Raw genomic sequence first — 14,194 nt, forward strand, 5'->3', positions numbered from 1 at the left:
TAACCTTATATATTCTATTTTCGAAAATGTTAGAGAAGTTGTTTCTAATATACAGTTGCATGGTTATGTCATTTTTTATTCATCCCAAAGAAAATCAGTTTGGCTTATTATGATAATAGGGTTGTTTGAGATGTCTCCAGATAAATTAAGGTATACTGAAACTCCTATTTGTAATCTAGAGGGGGTGAAGAAAAGACTCCTCTTTGCCTGCAGGGAGTTTTAGGGGAGAATGTTTGGGTCATATGTGCTACAGTGTGTGACTCAAAAGCTTACACTCTAACAAAAAGACAATTGATTTCAGCTCTGAGGCAAATCTCTTGCAGTGTTCTGATTAGGGTATCTGAGAAGTTCGAAATCCTCTCAGCTCAACACAAGCAGAGAGGAAAACACAGCTGGGGGCACTTTGTTACGATTGCACTATTCTGCAGAATTATAGCATTCGCAGAATTTCAGACACAGTGTATACAGTTGTGGCCAGAAGTTTATCAACAGTCATCATGGACATGATTGTTTTGACCTGTTCTTTATCCAAGGTGCAATGATTATACAGCATCCATCTTAAATCACTTTAAAAAGCATGGCTCAGATATATACATACACTCACTTTAATCTTTTAATAAGTGGTGCTGAAGGTTTACAATGTCTTCACATGGCCAAGGCCCATTAACTTCTCATTAGTGAGCATGATTGACTACAACTGGTAGTTTCTCTTTGTTGTTTGACAGCATTCATTGAATTGAATAATACTCAGAACAATGGGGAAGTTGGGAAAGAACTCAGGGAAGATCTAAGGAGAATATAGATTAGCACAAGTTGGGAAGGTCTCTTGGAGGCATTTCTGAATGACTAATGATTCCAAAATGATCAGTTCAAACAACTGTACATAAGTACGAGTTCTACAAGATAAATCACCACTTTGACAAAGTCTGGAAAAATTGGCAAAGAAAACAGTTTTGAATGCTCAGAAAGCATTTGTGCTCAAGTTTGCCAGGAACTGGTAACCAGTGGAACACCAGCATGACTGTCCACAGTGAAGTGAGTTTTAAATCGCCATTAACTAAGAAGGTTCCAAGCAAGAAAGAAGCCTTTGCTTCCAAAATCAACACCTTCAAACTTAATTGAAATTTGCGGTTGCCTACATGGACAAGACAATTACATTCTGGGGAAAAGTTTCTTGGTTAGACAAGATAAAGATTGAGCTGTTTGGCCACGATAACAAGAGGTATATTTGGAGGAGTAAAGATGGAGCTTTCAAACATAATAACACTTTGTCAGCTGTTTAGCATGGTGGTGGTAGCATCGTGCCTTGGGGCTGTTTTGTTGTCAGTGGTGCTGGAATATTGCACAAAGTATAATAATTAAGAAGGAGGACTACCTCCAAATTCTTCAACTTCATCTCACATCAAGAGCTAAACAGTCAGACTTTCAGTCTGTGAAGGTTCTCAGTCATCCAGGTCATCATAGTCAAAGGAGTTTGCAAAGAAAAGCGTCTGGACTTCTTTAAGTTGCTTGAAGACGTTTCACCTCTCATCCGAGAAGCTTCTTCAGTTCTAGGGTCAAATGGACGAGAGTCCCAGATTTAAACCAAGTGGGAGTATCCCCCCAAAGAGGGACAAAGGACCCCCTGGTGATCCTCTAATCACATGAGCCAAGGTGTGAAAGCGGGTGTGGGACCTAATCAGCCAGGGTTTCGGGTGTGCTCATTGTGACACCTGGCCCCACCTTGTCATGTGAATTCCTGAGGTCAGATGGCCCAGGATGTGAGTGGGCATTAAGGCGTCTGGGGAGGGAACTCAAAACTGGATTATAAATGGCAGACAGTTGGTGTCGTAAACCACCGCCTCTGTTCAAAGAGGCGGTGATATGATATGATATGATATGATATGAAAAATTTGAGATTATGTTCTAGGGTCCATTTGACCCTAGAACTGAAGAAGCTTCTCGGATGAGAGGTGAAACGTCTTCAAGCAACTTAAAGAAGTCCAGACGCTTTTCTTTGCAAACTCCTTTGACCAGTCAGACTTTCAGCACAACTGAATGCTTCAACAGGTCAAACACACATTGGTTTTGGAATGAGCAAAGCAGACAAACATTAAACTTTAGGAATGGTCTCACCAAACCACTCAACCCTATTGAAAACATGGTCTATGCTGGGTCAAAGCCAGGAAAAAACTCATTTAAATTGCACGTCGGCCAAAAAGAGGGGGAAATATCCAACAAGAGTCATGCTAGAATTTTGTTAATGGCTACCAAGCATCTAGTTTCTAAGGTACATGTAACCAAATATTAGTGGGGTTGTAAAAATTTACTTAAGCTTGTATATATGCTTTTGAACCCGTGTAGATTGAATTTATTTTGGGTTTTCTCAAAACTTGTGCACCAAATTCTTGTTTTTTAAAATAATTAAAGATATATAAGATGTAAAGTTCCGATTGCAACTATAAATAAGAGCATGTACTAAATTGTTAATAATAAAAGACGATATTAACTGAGAGTAAAACAGCACTTGAAAGTGTCTGTGCAAAACTGTAACTACAGCATGCAATAATGAAATGCAGGTATAGCTCAGGGTATCATTGCACACAAAAACACTCCCCCTGGTCACACTCCATGTATCCTGCCTCTTTGGGTCTTTATGAGGCCTTTAACGGGGTTTATTAAAATCTCTCTGAAATGAAGAACTGCAATGAGGCGTTTATTGAGGGATGTTCTCCACTGTAAAGGTTAATAAGTTACTGCCACATGATTATGCATCTTGTATTATGAAAAGTCTCTATGTAACAACCCACTGAAGTCTGACTGTGGGATTTATTTATTTATTTATGTTTTTGCCTATATTCGGTTGCATCTCTGTGTCTGTAAATGTTCATATGCAAAACCAAATGGAGAATTTGGTATTTTAATTTTAAGTGAAAACAAAGTATGTATACCTCCTCTACTAAACACACAAATACAACTCCATTTTGCCTCTGTCACAAGTTGATAAAGTTGATAATGTGGTCAATGACAAACTTCCATTTACTTACATTTAATGGTTACAGAACTTGATTTTAAAAGAGAGTCACTCTACCTTATCTAAATGTAACCTTTAGAGATGAGCGTGCATGCAGACCTTTGCCTGCGTTTTCACACTGATTTATAGTTCACTGCACTTCTTGTCCCCCAACACTCATACAAAGACAGCTATATAAGAGTCATGTCATGTAATCTTTGAGATGTTTTAGGATTTAAGACATATTTGCTCATGAAAAGAGACAGTTTAATTTGACTTGATATGAAAAATTTGAGATTATGTCGCCTTTGAGTATATGCCCTGCCACTTATTCTTAAGTGTGAAAATGAATATGTGCTGATTTAATTTGAAATATTAATATTTCTGAACAAACCGTTTCTGTTCTATTTGGATAATATTAGCTTAGTATATAAACTAAATCATTTCAGGTACATTTGAATTTAATCAGTCATAGAGTTTTGAGTTTTTTTATTCTAAATAAACCCTGTCAGTAATAATCAACCTTTAAGTATGTCTCGACAAATATGTTTTGTAGGTGCTTTTTTTAATGCTCCAGTGATTTAGAGGTTGACACACTCCTTGTTGAGTGCTTCACCAAACAAACAAACAAACAAAAATTCTTCTGAAATTGGTGAGGTACAAGGACTGAAAATGGGTAAAACTGCAGCAAATGTCCAAAGAAAAACTTTTAAAGACCTTCAGAAGGCCTGCTCAAAACCGCTTGAAAAAACAAACAAGTCTGGTTCTTCGGAAACAAAATATTTTTAAAATAATGAGGAGTCGAGTCATATGGTCGTGGCAGGCACAGTACAGAAATAGACTCTGCAGCTTTGACTACTTTTATCACTGCATGTGCATAACAGATTTGCATCTATCTAGGTATGTAACCCTTGAAGTCCTCTCCTCTTCTGCAGTAGCTACATTGTATTTAGTGTAATATTATTATTGTTGGATACTAAGATTTATAGAGCACTGCATTTTCCCGGTGCTGCTAGTCCTGTGCGCTCTCCAGGAGCACCATCATGCACAGTATGTCTGGGAAATGAAATGGCTATAACATGCTTATTATTTCCCTTGACAACACTTATAGGTATCACAATACAAAAACTTCTATCAATATGGTTCGTATGATTCTAAGCATAATGCAATCTCACCTCAATGGTAGAGATTTGTGGAAATGTTAAGTTGCCAATTAATCTAACCACATGCATGATAATCTGCACTTTTAACCACATTTAAAGAGACGGTAGTTCATTTTGATAGATGTTTCCTACTTGAAACATCTCTACTGTCATAGAGATAGAAGTCCATTCTGGTAGATACTTTCTGCTAAAAAGAATAAGAACCCCATTTCTTTTTCTTAATCACATTTAGAAGTTGTAGTTTCAATTCACAGAATGACCTACCCTACTTTTAAAAACATAATTAAAGGAAGCTTCTCACTCTTACTGTATGTGACCTTGGTAGCTTCTAGATAATGTTTTTCAAAGGTAGTTCGTTGTAAGTAAGAGGCTTAGTTCATCTGCCTTACTGTAGGAACAGGTTCTTCCATATTTCCATGTTCCATATTTCCATATGCCTCTCCATATGAATAGACATCACTCAAACTTACCGTAAGACACAAGAGTAAAGGCCCACATCCTGAAGGTCAGCAGGTCTGAACCAAATTGCGTCCTCCTCTTTGCTCATGCGCACACCATCAAAAGAGATGGGCTCCTCAAAGTCACTGTGGCCAAGGCCAGAGCTGCGGTACCACATGAGGCTAAGGCCCACACTCTGTGCCTGGCTGTAGTTGGCTCGGATGTAACCATAAAACAGTGCACATTTTATCCGTACCGGCTCACCCTGAAGGACCCGGTACTTCAGGTAGTCCACTGACCAGTCTGTACAGCCATCCACTACAAAGAAGCAGAAAGAGAAGGAACAAGACATGCATCATTACCAAAGTGAATTCATAAAATTAGTCATAAAATCATAAATCATGCATAAGCATTAGTACTGCAATTGCAGTATGCAGTATATTCAAAGATCTATTATGTAACAACAAGCAACACATCGGTATTTTGCATTCTCGCATTGCTTTAGGACAGGAGGGAAGATTGCTGGGTCATAAACAACAATGTCCTGTGTGTATTTGGAAACACTCTCTCAAATAGCTCTATTAGTAATGAGACAATAAGCTATGTATACAGTATGCAAGTATACCATTATTTCATTGTGTATGCTGAATAGATAGTCATATAGCAGAGGACTTTTACCTCCATAGTGTGTGTGTATGTCTGTGTGTTTTTTGAAGATTGCAATTAAATTTGTTACGTCAGTGCTAGACAACTCTTCCCTCCTCACCTGCTATGTTGACATTGCTCATCCAGGGCACATGTGCTACGATGTCCTCTGCAAAGGAAGCTTTGACTATCTCATATAAACACTGTGACATTTGGAATTAACCATAAAATATCTTCATAAATGATGTCATGCACCTTCAAGTGCTGTGGGTGCACCACAGCTCCAGTGCAACACAGTACAAGACTAGCTCGTTGTTGGGAATAAACCCTTCAACACGTTTTGTGCCTTGTTCAACAGTTCTACAGCCCTGCTATCTGACTAAGTTTGTGTATATAGTGCAATTCAGAAGAAAACAGTTTAAAAAATTAAACCTAACATGTGCAGCACAGATGAGAACTGGACCTTAAAGCCTTATCTATGAAATGTATAGGGCAACTCAACTCGCAACAAAATCAAAGAAACTGGCACAGCCTACCAGGCACGCTGGTCTGTTCTACTTCTGGCAAGCACATCTCTCCTAGTTCCCAAGCTTCTGGATTTTAACCTATGGCCAGCTATCCGTCTCTGACTAATTAGGTAACATTTGTTTATCCAGCAGGTGTATATTTGAAAGCATGTGTGTGCATGTGTAACCAGCGACTGAGAGAAAGAGACAGAGAGAAGTAGTGATGGTGTGGTGAGATAAAGTAATAAGAACCCTGCTGCGTGCCAGTCTGTGAGTGATACGGAGCCTCACAGGGACAGCTATGCTTGTAATTAATACTCTTAATTACCAGGGAAGTAATGTGTGTCTTTCTGTGGGCGCGCGCGTGTGTGTGTAGGTGTGTGCGTGTGTGTGTTTTTATGAGTGTGCATTCCCTATACGAATGGTTGTCTACCTAATTATGTCAGTAATTAGCAGCGTGCTTAGCCACAAATGTGTGTGCACTTACGTACATTTGAATGTGAGAGAATTAGAAGGTGTGTGCATGGAATAAAATGCGAAGCCCTGTCTAATTATCACTCTGCCCACATGCCCTAATACATGCAAACAGGCATAACTGTACTCTCATATGTGTTTACGTACACACCTCAGAACTTCAGACTTGATTACTTTAACTGTCAAGCATCTTAATGATGAGCACAGTTAAGGTTACACTAAATCTTTTTGTTGAAGATTTCGATACACTATTAGATACTTTAATAATTCTAAAAAGCCACAAGACATTATAATTTAAGAAAAAAAGGATAAAAACCTCAGAGAAAAACTAAACAATAGACTGGGGTGAATCTCCTCTACGTTTGTTATGACATAAATATCATTCCATAGAAGTACAAAGTAGATCTTCTCCCTTCTCTGAATATCAATCTACTAATCAACAGGGACAGCAGAGGCTTCATTTATCCTTATTTTTATGCACCTTCTACACCTCTAATGGATATGACCTCTGCATTGCTCTCACAATATCCATTTCTGCCCCCTGTGCCACAACAAAAACTGTTTACTCTAACAAGCTTGCCTGAATGAAGCAATGAAAGAAAACACTTTATTCAGAAGCACCATGCCTGTCTTTTCCTTTCACCGTGCAGACATGAGCTGTCTGAGAAACAAACTCCACATGCATAAAAGTATGTATATGTAAACACACACACGCGCACGCACACACACACACACACAAGGAGACCTTTCATTCCTTACAGACATCCCAATGGGAGTTGTCTAATGCGGTGGCCTTTTGTGGGGGAAACCATATTTACGTCTGAGACTCAAAACGGTTTTATCAACTCAATTAGAGGCTGACATTTCCCACATCCCCACGCTGGGCCGGAAAATCAATGCTTCCCGCTGGAGGAATACTGCAGTCCCCACCTCTCACTCTCTCACACTGACAGCACCACACATATCTACACGCACATACAGAAGCTCTCTCTTTTCTTCACTGCTCCTCTGGGACGTCGCGCATTTGTACTGATTCTGTTCGGCCACTCTTAAACAAGCCCATACTGTAAAGGATCTTTCCATATGGACACATTCCCACATGGCTGTCAGTCTGAAGAAAGGTGGCCTCTGCTCCTCCTTTACTGCAATACCACGAGCTGCAGTACTCCTTTACTGGCTAGTGCTAGTCTGCTGCTGTTGCCCTAGCACTACTACAGCACATGATATAGAGGGTATAGGTATGGCTGGTGCAAGAAAATAGCAAGGGGGAGGGATGTCAGGCTGTGGGATGTGTGTCGTGTATGTGTGTGCGTCTCAGAGAAACCTTATTACATTCTGTGTTGAGGTCCAGACCTGTCCGTCTTCATGTGACACTAAAGCAAGGCAATAAATACAGACCCCTGAGCTAGAATAAATTTACTGGCACTCATGCATACACACTCCTGGAGCCACACAAACAAGCAAACGCACACTTGGAAACCAAACCCAACCTCCTAACATAAAATCACAGATTGGGCTACGTGCAACCCGAGTCAACTCCTGCTTTGTTTCTCCCATAATCAAATTCCTGTGATCCTTTCACAACATCATATTCCTCCAGTGGGCTTCCATGTTTCTCACTCGCTCTCACATTGCTCTCAGTTATCGGACTCGCTTCTCTCATCACTACCTGCTCTCTTAATGAAGTGTAATTATCAAACGTTAGGTGGGCGGCAGGGTTCTTGCAGGCCAGAAAGACATTCAGTGATCATATGTGGATAAGGATACTTAATAACTTTCTGTCTCTCTCATTCTCTTTCTCTTTTTCTCAGTTTACACCCACGCCACATGGATGACTCCATTCCTATCTCCCTATGCACCTATGACTTGTAGCTTGGCCTGCTCGTTTTTCCTCCTCCACTGGTGATTTGGGACTTTTTTCTTTTTCTTTATAACAATAAATAATTGCTTCGTTGTTTAACCGGTGACTGAAAAGGGAAACAGATGACCAACAAAGTCTCCTAAATTCGCCTATATCTAAGGATAATTATGAACTACAGTATCTCTCGATGGCTTTCAGGCCCTACAAATGTTTGTGTGTGTGTCTCTGTTTGTGTGTGTGGAGGGGAGTGGGGGGTGTAATGGTGCATAATCTATAATAAAACATGCACTATTCTATAAAGCATCCATAAGCTTTCTTCAAATGACTTAAATCTACTGTGTTGCACACATTAGTACTATAAGTCCTTTATATTCAGCTAATGGGATGAATAAATATACAGAGTAGTAAATACAGAGAAAACATTCACACATTAGTCTTTAAAATGGGCTTAGGTACCAATCACAATGTGTCCTTTAGGCTCATTACTGGGCCTTAATTCTCTATCTCCCCATCTAGCCTCCAGATTATTAAATCAAGGAACAATATAGTCAGCCACTACCCGAGTCTTAACCTGTGGTGATAGAATCCCAGCTGTCTCTGTAAATCACTGACTTTGTCTTTTTAGCCAACTGTTCCTCTGCGTGTCCCTGAATGTGCCCTGAATCTGAATGCTTCTTCCAGGCTTGCCGGCCTTGAATCAGAGGTAGGTTAACATTGGATCTCCACATAAATAAAAAGCCCAGAATGAGGGACATACTGTGTTGGAGGGATGGCATAAATGTATAACCCAAGTAATAGCAAGATATTTGCAGTTATTATCGTTCTTCTGTACACCTGCATGAATATGATTGGATATAACAAGTCAGATAATAGCTGAGAGCTGTGAGTAAGCGTGTTTGTGAAGTATGAATGCAGGAGCTGGTGCCAGTACACTAATGCAGTCAGTGCTCTGCTTAAAATAACACAGTCCTTTTTAATGTTGTTATGTGCAATGTTTGTTCTGATTCTTTGCTATAAAAATGTACTCTAAGAACTGAACCTCTTATAAGTAGGGGACCCACATCAACCAGGTCTGCATATGTTAACTGTCAGCTGATTAGCTTCTGCCATCTGTCTTAATTATTTAGTATTTACAGAACAAGAACATCTTCAAATAATGCAGCTTGGTTTTGTTTTGATCCTCCGCTATTGCAGTGAAACAAGCTACTTTCTAACAGCACCTCACATAGCCTCAGTTGGCATTTGCATTGTACATACTGCAGTACACACCTCCCCTATTTCTGTGAATAATACAAAATTCTAAGTTTTATAAATTTGTCTGTCGGAAGCTATTCCAACGTGAGCTAATTTTGCAACCTGCAATTACAAACAGATCATTTATACTGAAACCTTTGCAATTATGCAATTGAGGCCAGTACCCATAGACCCAGTGTCAACATTTTTAAACATCCAGTTGTGCAACCACTAAACACACACGGTTCCTATTATTTGTAGGAAAACCCGTCCGATTCCTTGTCCCTCTCCTGTTAAAACTCCACAAAAACCTCCAGCATGGACAAATAACGTGATGTCTGCTTTTTTTTTTTGGCTTATCTCTCCCCCTTGTGCTGTGCCACTCTGTTTTTCTCTGTCTCTAAATCGTTCTCTTTCACTACCAGTTTACCATTGTTCATTTATATGCAAATGTGAAGAAATACTGATAATTTCTCTCTTAAGATGGCGAACTGCATTTGCTCTGAAAAAAGTTAGATGAACATCACTCTTCTTTGAATAAATCTGCCTCCGTGCTCTTTCTGTCACGACTGAATTAAAAAACAACCCAGTTGCAACAACAAAGATTTCATTTTAAATAAATAATAGTCTAAATCGCACATAACGCATTATCAACCTGTTATACACTAATTTACAGACTAAAATGATGAAGAAAATGTTTTCACTGTTAGTCAATCTATACCAACTGGCTATTGTTTTTAAACCCCTTTAATCACTCTCAGCGTATGTCACATCCAGATTCTCTTCTATCATTAATCTGATTTTTCCACAGTCCACCATTTAACTTGTATAAAGTTGCTACTGGGTACCAGAGAAAACCTGTTATCATCTTCCTAATTGGCTGCACCATTAGGTTCCACTTTTCCTGGACGACTCTGTAACCAATCGCAAAGAGAACTGCATGATTCACGTTTGCGGTCCTGAACTGTGCAGCACTTAACTGATAATGATACTGAAAAAGTAAAAAAAAAAAAAAAATCACCACTATCACAACTGTCCGGTTTCTTCAAATAAATATCGCTACAATTCCTGATTATGTTACAAATGTTGCATCTGCAGTAACAAATCGTTCAAACGTAAACTATTTTCTTATTTCGTGGTTTCCAGTTGAAGGTTTAAATTTATGTGTTATAACTTATTTATCTCATTAGATTTAGAAAATGGGCCTTTTATTCTAACAAACATTGGAGTCTGAACATTGGAGTCTCTTTTCAAAACCACCTTAAGACTGTAAATGGCCACCATTATTGCAAACCAACCTTATGTAACCTTATATGTGACTCTGAGATAATGACCTTCCTTAATCTCTGCCGCAATAGCTGAAATAGCTATTATCCATTATTTGTTATTGAATTACATTTTTTCTGTGTTATTTTATATGGTTACTGTTCTGTGGAAAATTGTATACACATTATCACAAGCATAGGAGATCATCCCCTGTAAACTGAGACAATTACACACATTAATGGACTGCTAAAAGGTGACCACACCTATACTTCACATGTGTCTTCACATAAGCATAAGCAAAATATAATACTGTATGTGAAATACACTGGGTGTAGCATTTTTCTGCAGCTTATTTCTGTAGTTTTTTTTCTCTATGTGATAATATTTGCAGCGCTTGCTCTGTAAAATGTGATGTAATAAACAGCAGTGCAGCATTAAACTACTGAAGCTTCACCTGAGGACCACAGGAAGAATAGTGAAATTAAGTAAATCTAATTTATAACAGTAGATGTTTGCATTTGCATATATATTGGCAGAGATGTTTCAAAGGCAACGTGGATTTTTGAGAGATAAACAAAAAATAAGATCCTCAAAAATGAGATTTACCCCACAGAATCTGCTCCGAAAGAAACAAATACATCTGTGGATGAAATAATGACAGTAGGCTAGAATCTGAAAGTAAACATACTTACAGTATTCAGTAATGTATCAAAAGTGTTTTATGGGTGAATCACAGAAACTTTCAAGTTTGCCTGAAGGTGAGTCCTGTTTCTATTGTTCATACAGAAACCAGGGTGGGTTTGTTGCCCTTGACCAAGTTCAGCACAGCTCACTCAGATCCTTTTAATAACTCTCCAATTGACTTCAAATTAACCAGAACCCTTTATAGAACAGAAATTTCCCCTGTTGTGTGCAAAAGGGTGTCACTGAGACATTAGCTTTTTGACTTTCTCTCTCTCTCTCTCTCTCTCTCCCGCTCTCGCCTTTCCTCTCTCATCCTTTCTTCCTTTCTCTTGATGATAAAGGGGCTCTTTTTAAGGAGAACAGAAAGCTTGTCAGGATTTGGCCAGCTGGAGAAAGTCATTTGAGGCCCAAATTGATGTGGCCGGGACTCTCAATAGTATCTCTCCAATAGTGGGGGCAGGATAGAGGGAGATGTGGTGGCCGGGACATTGTTCCTCGTAAATGGCTCTTTATTTCATAGGCGAACTTGGGAAATGAGCAGCACCGTTCACCGTTTCTGCTGGGGGAGGACGGCCATGCGTAAAATAGAACACTAAGAAACAGGAGGCCCTAATATCTTAACAACTAAGAAGTCGGTGGCTCTCCTACATCATGTGCAGTTTTACTGGCAATGAGAGTACATGCAAATAAAGTCCCTATAAGATATAAAGTCAAGGCTGTGTGTGAACACCATCCATCATGCTGACAGGGTGTGGGCAGCCCACATGGACATGAATCCATACACAGGCTGACTGACTGAGCCAGGTCCCTTGGACCATAACTAGGAAAAAAGGCCAAGGAAGAGAAGCACTTCAAATAACACAATCCTCAAATGCAAACCTTGTGTGCAGACTTGCTTTTTTTCCTTCTGTGGGGAAGTCTTTGTGTTTGTCTATGCAGGTGTCAGTCTGCAGTGTTGTATTAAAATGCCAGCTATTTCTTCACTCTCTGTCTCTGTGTGTGTGTATGTGTATGTGTGTGCCGGCGCTCTCCATTGTGCAGCTGTGATCCATGTGATTCAGGCTGAGCTGTCACTCTGCTAATCTTCCCCAGTAGAAATACAGCTTGGAAAATGTCATCTGAACATTCCGAATTGTGTTTACACTCGCTGCAGGTTCCATCGCTTCTAATTTGACAAGTCATTATCACCCATGCTCCTCTCCCTCTTCCCTCTTGCGGCCCGAGACACAAAAATAAAGAGGAGGTGGAAGAACGGAGGGAGCAAAACAAGGCAATAAATTCCACTCACAGGCAAACAACTGTGCTCTCGGTAATCAGTTAACACAAAAACCTTAGCTAAAATGGTGAGCATTATTGTTATTTTCAGTCATTTACATCGGCTATTCGGCTTCAGATCTGTGTAAACTCCACATCATTCCCTTAGGCCTGTTTATATTTATAAAATGCAAAAACTAGACAGAAAGCCCTGACGGAGAAGTTTCTTGGCTGTCTCGTGAAAAAGAAGCAGCTGGTGGATATGTGCGCTGGGAAAAGCACATGGCTTTCCACACCCTCAGGCCCACAGCAAAGCTAGCTTTGACAAGGGCTGCACAATGGGAATTCAGTATTAAAGAAAACAAGGTGAAAAGCCTCATACAGCAAGTCCTAGAAATAAAACAAGAAAATACGTTGTTATTCCAACACCCCATATGAGCAATGCATCATCTGACGTCTCTATCAACAGGACAGGCTTTCAAAGATACAAATGTTCTGAGCTTACTGCTACCTTTAGGGAAATGACTGCACATATACTGCAGCTCTAGATCTTAAACTCCCATCAATTGCATAGTGATGTCTAGGTTAGATAATAAATCTGCAAACAAAACTGTAGAGCCCCCTCCTCCCCTTTCCAAAAACTTTGTGAATCTGGGTTAGACATGTCTCTAGACATTTTGTGGACCATTGGACTTTGTATCCTCAGGCTGTGTGAAGCAGCATTTTTTGAGACCTCTATTACCGGAAGGAGGGAGCTGGGGTGGAGGCCAACAAAATCCACAGACATTCCCACTAATAATTGAGAGAAGTTAACTGTGCCTATACTTGAAGATAAGCCCTTCAGTGTAGATTTGTACTCCAGTCATGTGCACGAGGTAATCTAAAGCAGATCACAGAGTACAGCTTTTGTGGCCACTGTACCAGTCTTACTCGATTGTCAAGTTGTGTTACTCAGGTGCGCTTATTAAATTTTGGGCCACTTGTAGCTACAACATGGCATAAATAACAAATCAAAACACTAAATAGCATGATAATTATGGAGGAGTAATAAATGTGACGTTAAATCAAGGTGACAGCAGAAGAACTGATAATGACAAAGCAGGTGGGAGAGGAAAGGAAGCAATGATCCATCCATCCATCCATCTGTAAGTCTGTCCAGTCGTTAAACAGACATCTCCAGTGAGAGCTGGCACTCGGGGCCATGGGAGTTAATGACACACTGCCTTAGGCCTAGATCCAGGCACTGTTCCTCTGACAAACTCATACAAACACAAGAGCTGAAATTATTTTAACGTAAATGTGTGTATTTCACCATCAAAAGACAGAAGCTTGCCATTTAGTGCTGTTATGCTACAAGAGCAAGGTCTATACATCATCAGCCAATAGCATCTGATCCTGGTTGTTGACTGATGGCACAAAGTAGAACGAGTCAATAGAAACCTGTTTTTGATATCATCACTCCTGCTGAAGTGTGATCAGCGCTCTGTCTGCACATGTCCTTAAATATTTACCCCTGTTTAATCTTCTGTCCTCTCTGCCCCCAACTTTCGATCTACTCCTCATGCTAAGATGTGATGCCTGTCCTCCTACCATGTTTTTCTCCCCCCAACTATATTGAAGTTACACCTCCTGGATTTTACCCAGCCCCTTTGATCACTGTGCTTTTGGCTCTACTTAA

At 39.8% G+C, this 14,194-nt stretch overlaps 1 protein-coding gene across 1 annotated transcript in view; it reads right to left on the bottom strand.

Moving 5' to 3' along the window:
- The window catches only part of il1rapl1a (interleukin 1 receptor accessory protein-like 1a), a 166,941-nt gene that overhangs the window by 95,543 nt on the left and 57,204 nt on the right, over positions 1–14,194 (bottom strand). Inside the window, 1 exon segment of the mRNA XM_019353318.2 lies at positions 4,626–4,911. Within this exon segment, the coding sequence (XP_019208863.1) occupies positions 4,626–4,911 (286 nt within the window).

Source organism: Oreochromis niloticus, linkage group LG16 (genome assembly GCF_001858045.2).
Source record: "Oreochromis niloticus isolate F11D_XX linkage group LG16, O_niloticus_UMD_NMBU, whole genome shotgun sequence".
Classification (NCBI taxonomy): Eukaryota; Metazoa; Chordata; class Actinopteri; order Cichliformes; family Cichlidae; genus Oreochromis; species Oreochromis niloticus.